This window comes from Sphaeroforma arctica (genome assembly GCF_001186125.1).
Source record: "Sphaeroforma arctica JP610 unplaced genomic scaffold supercont1.628, whole genome shotgun sequence".
Classification (NCBI taxonomy): domain Eukaryota; class Ichthyosporea; order Ichthyophonida; genus Sphaeroforma; species Sphaeroforma arctica.
Genome location: NW_014039930.1, coordinates 44,082 through 49,078, shown reverse-complemented (window position 1 = coordinate 49,078; position 4,997 = coordinate 44,082). Strand labels below are relative to the sequence as shown.

At 45.8% G+C, this 4,997-nt stretch overlaps 1 protein-coding gene across 1 annotated transcript in view; it reads right to left on the bottom strand.

Annotated features, from left to right (window-relative positions):
- Positions 1–1,884: 1,884 nt before the first annotated feature.
- The window catches only part of SARC_07702 (hypothetical protein), a 3,796-nt gene continuing 683 nt past the window's right edge, over positions 1,885–4,997 (bottom strand). The window contains exons 2-5 of the mRNA XM_014298349.1: positions 4,188–4,468; positions 3,447–3,596; positions 2,718–2,831; positions 1,885–2,206 (exon numbers count right to left, since the gene is read on the bottom strand). Of these exons, the coding sequence (XP_014153824.1) occupies positions 2,075–2,206; positions 2,718–2,831; positions 3,447–3,596; positions 4,188–4,468 (677 nt within the window). The 3' untranslated portion in view covers positions 1,885–2,074. The remainder of the gene's footprint in view (positions 2,207–2,717; positions 2,832–3,446; positions 3,597–4,187; positions 4,469–4,997) is intronic.

The following is a 4,997-nucleotide window of genomic DNA, read 5'->3' as shown; positions in this document are numbered from 1 at the left end:
AACGGATAAATATAGCTGTTGTAGCACTACGCAAGAGCATACGTTTAACGTGTGCACATTTCCGTTAGTATATCACTTCTCAAGTAGCGCACACCGTCTGTGTATGCAACACATACTGGTCTTGCATGAACGTCTTGGGAGCACCATCCCCGCACCTGAGTGAACGCTCTCTCACATTGCAAAAACCTAAACGACTGAATGTACCGCAATCGTCACCTGTGGCTAGTCCAGAGCCCGAGCGTTGTGTGGTGTCCGGCTGATGTACCTAGGCTAAGTGTTTGTGTTGATCCGTGTATATGTAGTGATAGACTACTTCTAATCACATAGCTGATGTTGTCGTATATCGCACACCCTCTCAGGTACGGTTTTATACCGCAAACTCTGCATCGGGTCTATGGTACCGAACGCAGTATGACAAATGCATATGTGTGCGAGTGGCCGTCCTGTGGCCAGACTTGTAGAACCCCTTTTAGCCTGAGGGTACATATGCGTGTACATACAGGGGAACGCCCTTACGCATGCGAGTATCCGGGATGTGGCAAACGATTCACGCAAGGCAGTTCGTTGGCAAACCACATGCGTTTGCATACAGGAGAACTTCCTTATTCTTGCGACTTCCCAGGATGTGATAAAAAGTTGAGAACTCTCAGTAATTGGGTGGCTCATAGACGTGTGCATACTGGGGAACGTCCCTACAAGTGTGGTTTTCCCGGCTGCGACAAAGCTTTCAAACAAAGTACGCATGCCGTGCGTCATCGCGAAACACACGCCGATAATACCAAGCCTAGCACTTGATTGATATAAAGTGAGAGAAGTGCAGCTCAACCACAGCAAGGGCCAAGCCAAAGCGTTTCTAGCTAAGAATTGTGATCACCTCTTTTTGAAGTATAGATAGCCTTTTTGAAGTATAGATAGTCGCCCACGTGGACCTGTTTGTTTGTTTGTTGGTTAGTTGGATTTGTTGTGTGTATGCAGAAACACTACATACGACAGCCGGCGGAGATTGGCAGAGACGTAACATATGCCGGCGAGTACACTCTGTGGGTCGTGGCAGTCGCAGTGTATAAACGCCCCTACCAATGTGCAGCGGTACATCGATAGAAGCGCATGAAGATATACGTCTGGTGTGCCCCATATCAACTCTTATGGGTGTCTGCATCTGCGATCACAATGAGCATCACTTCTCGCTACGGTCACGTGTATCCCTTCTCGTCGTGTTCCTAGAGAGGGTCACGAGGTGACACAAAGGCCGAACATTCCGATTGATGGGTGGTGTAATAGTTGTGGTGCGTAGTGGGCGAGTGGAGACTGTTCGGTACCAGAGCCAACCACCCGAGGCTGTCGTAGGATATGATATGTCGGAGACGCCGAGTACAATACTCAGATTCGGCGGCCAGAGAGCTGAGCTGAGTGCTATAGCTAGATTGGGCAGTGAAGGGGTAAATGCAGCACCCATCAGGATATGCTTACACCGGGCTCTCATCGGTGAGAGTTCACACTCAGTTCACAGTCCATGGTACGGGCAATGAGTACCACTGCAGCACCCACCAGGATATGCTTACAACTATGGGCTCTCATCGGTGAGAGTTCACACTCAGCTCACAGTACATGGTACGTGCAATGAGTGAGCACAATCGTTGCCGACAGTCTGGATTTACAGATTTCGCGCGTGTTTGAATGCAAGCACTCGCTCTGGTCATAATAAATATGTATTGACAATAGGTGTCCAATGTGTGGACGATACGCACCGTCGAGCACGTACTTGTAAAGAATATACAATGAAATAGAAGTTGCTTGCGGATTATACACAGTTTTAAATATACAATGAAATAGAAGTTGCTTGCGGATTATACACAGTTTTAAATACACAAATACCCACTAAAGTCAGGAATGGCAAGATCGTTTAATGCTAAAGTGATAGACATTGCTCAATATCAACGCTGCGCGAAGAGTCCCGCATCACAAGCACATGTGTTTGGAGTGTGGACTGTGTTCTCCCCTCTCCAATACACATAATATGACGTGTCGTAAGCACAGCTCCACTGGGTCCGATGTATTTACAGCCACAGTCACACTACACTACCACCATGATATCGTTCAATGGCTTGCGGTGCAGATCTGGTACAGTGGCGTCCGATCGAGGATAGCCTACGGGCAGCAGCACCAGCACCTTCTCCGACTCAGGACGGCCACAGACAGCACGCAGCTGTGCATGAGTAGATGGAGGGGAAAGGAATAGGTAACTTTCAATTCAGACGGTCATGTACCAAAATGCATCTCTAGAGAGCATATTGTGGAACGTACTATATGTTTAGTCTCAATTAGCTCGATACAGAGGAAAAAATTATGACTATATATATATATATATACATATATACATATATATACATAAATATAAATATATATACATATATATATATATTTATATACATATATGTGTGTGAATGAATAAATTTGTCCACCAGTCAGATCAATACACAGTGGAGAGAGGAAAACATATCCCAGCTTTCCCCCGCATATTTTCAGCAGTAATATTTGGCTACCTTGACACTGGGAAAGGAAATACTAAAACACAAACCCTACAACCTAGCATAGTGATTCGTCACACACAGAGTTTCACATATCGCGCGCACCAATTCTGGCGCAATTGGTTTATCTCAGATAAAAGCTAAACTCAGCACGAGACGGATGTCCGCGCCTCACAATATAAAACAAACCTTAGGGCCAGCGTTCATGGGCGTAGTGGTGACCGAGCACAGACCAGCGTTCTGCACAGCACCGAGTAGGAAGCCAACGCCTATTGACGAACTGATCTCGTGATAGTAGTGGATCTGGATCGCGGATATGAGGTGCGTATTAGGGCTCAAAAAAAATAAACGAGGGCAACCTTGGATTGTCCTATTTACAACTTATGGGACGGGTATACTCGGAGGACAAGTCCGGAACGATGTTGTGGGTAACTAGTGATGGTCTGATCAACGTCGTACTGAAACTTGCAAAACATTGAAACTACATACATCACACTGCGATACCTAAGCCGCACAATTATACTGTACGCCCGAAGGTAAGTGGTGCAAAATAATAATAATACAAACCGCTACTGTCTTGGAGGGTTAAGTAGAGATGAATCAGCCTTGCACGTGTTCACAACTCTTCGTATGGGGGCAGCGTAATACTCATGGGCACATGTACACGGGCTCTGCCTGGCAGCTTCTAAGTGTAGCTACCGGCGCAGATCGTTCTCAGGCTCATTTTCACGGGGTGAAGAATAAACCACTCACACCCGATTCACCCACGCAGCAGACTGTGTTATCAGAACACAATCCCCTAAACCCCTGAGAACACGGACTGTTCGAAATAGAACGACATGTGACAAACAGAACGGCCGGGTATAGATAACGGCAATGGCCTCCAGACCAATGGCTTTCTTTGTATCCCAAACGCACCTTTTTGGACCCATCGGGATTCTTGCTGTGGGCCGACTTGAACACGATGATGATGTAGGGACACTCCTCCAGGTAAGGCTTAGACCACGTGGTGCCGATGTGTGAGAGATCGTCGACCCATTTTTCGCCCATCCGCCTGGCGTAGTTGACCTGGGTGTAGAGTGGCGTGGAGTGGAATGGGCGGTGATGTGAAAATGAGAACACTGGGTATCGATATCACTGTGATCGGATATTGAAAGCTACCTAGAAACCTATATAGTAATCCATGTAGACACCTGCTATTCTACTATAACAAAGCTCATATCCTCTGTGATAGCAGAACGCATGGTTTTTATCTACGCACGAGTTTGTACGTCGCACAGGGTTGATCCGACAGACATACATGAATCAGTCATAGGTGAACATAGAGAACGAACAGTGAACTATGGTACAGCCATGCGGGCTTACACATGCAGATTGCTTGCATGCATCTATCAGTCCTTTGGAGGTCGACTAAGTGTCTGCTGGTTTCATTAGTCTGCTGAGAGCAGTTGTATGTGATTGTTCCGATAGAAGTTCAAGAAGCGAAGCACCTCAACACTCTATCGTTATAAAAGTCACGCGTGTACACTTGTGCGGTTCTCGGCAGAGCGATTGCGCATCAAAAAGTCAACCATCCCACAAGAGAAACACCGTCAGTCTTAGAAGCCGAACTTAAACCCAAGACAACATGTACACCCAAGCACGCACAGACACACACACCTTCTCCTCCGCCTCGATTATCTCCCGGATCTCTCGCTTCTTCTCTGCGCTTCGGACCACAACGTACGTCCAAGGCTCTGTGTGCGCCCCCGAAGGCCCAGTTCCGCCCACACGGATGATGTTATCAATCACTTCCCTTGGGACATCCTCAGTACTAAAGTCACGCACAGATCGACGGTTGTTCATCAGTGTGTAGTGTGCACGTGACCGCTCGACCATCTCTTGCTCAGTGTACCGGATGGGTTGGTAGGGCACATGCTCCTCCGGTTCTTCCGAGTGGTCTGAGGATGTAGGTACATTGTAGGTAGCGTTTAGATAGGTGTGCTATGCGGGACAGTACGGTTTATATGGGGTTGGTATAGAAAGTTTATCCCAGCGTTCCATTGTACGTTTTGCTATCCCGTTGATAGTACCACACACATCATCGGGGCATGACTGATACATACACATCAGTAGTCAGTTTGCGGTTGTGTGTACCCGTTATGTCATCTGCAGTAATTAGATTGTACACGTAGGCAAACGGGAACAAAAGCCATTGATATCTACCATGTAAAAACTGGTGTTCAATGTGTGTATAAATGCAACATACTGCAGATTTTATAGGAAACCCTTTTACAGTCAAGGTAAAGATAGAATAAAAAAAAGTTACACATGGCCATTTAACACTATGAATGCATCTACACTCTGATATATATATATATATATATATATATATATGTGTGTGTGTATTCATGAATATATGTACATATACATATACATGTATATATATATATATATATATATATATATATTATACATCTTATTTGTGTA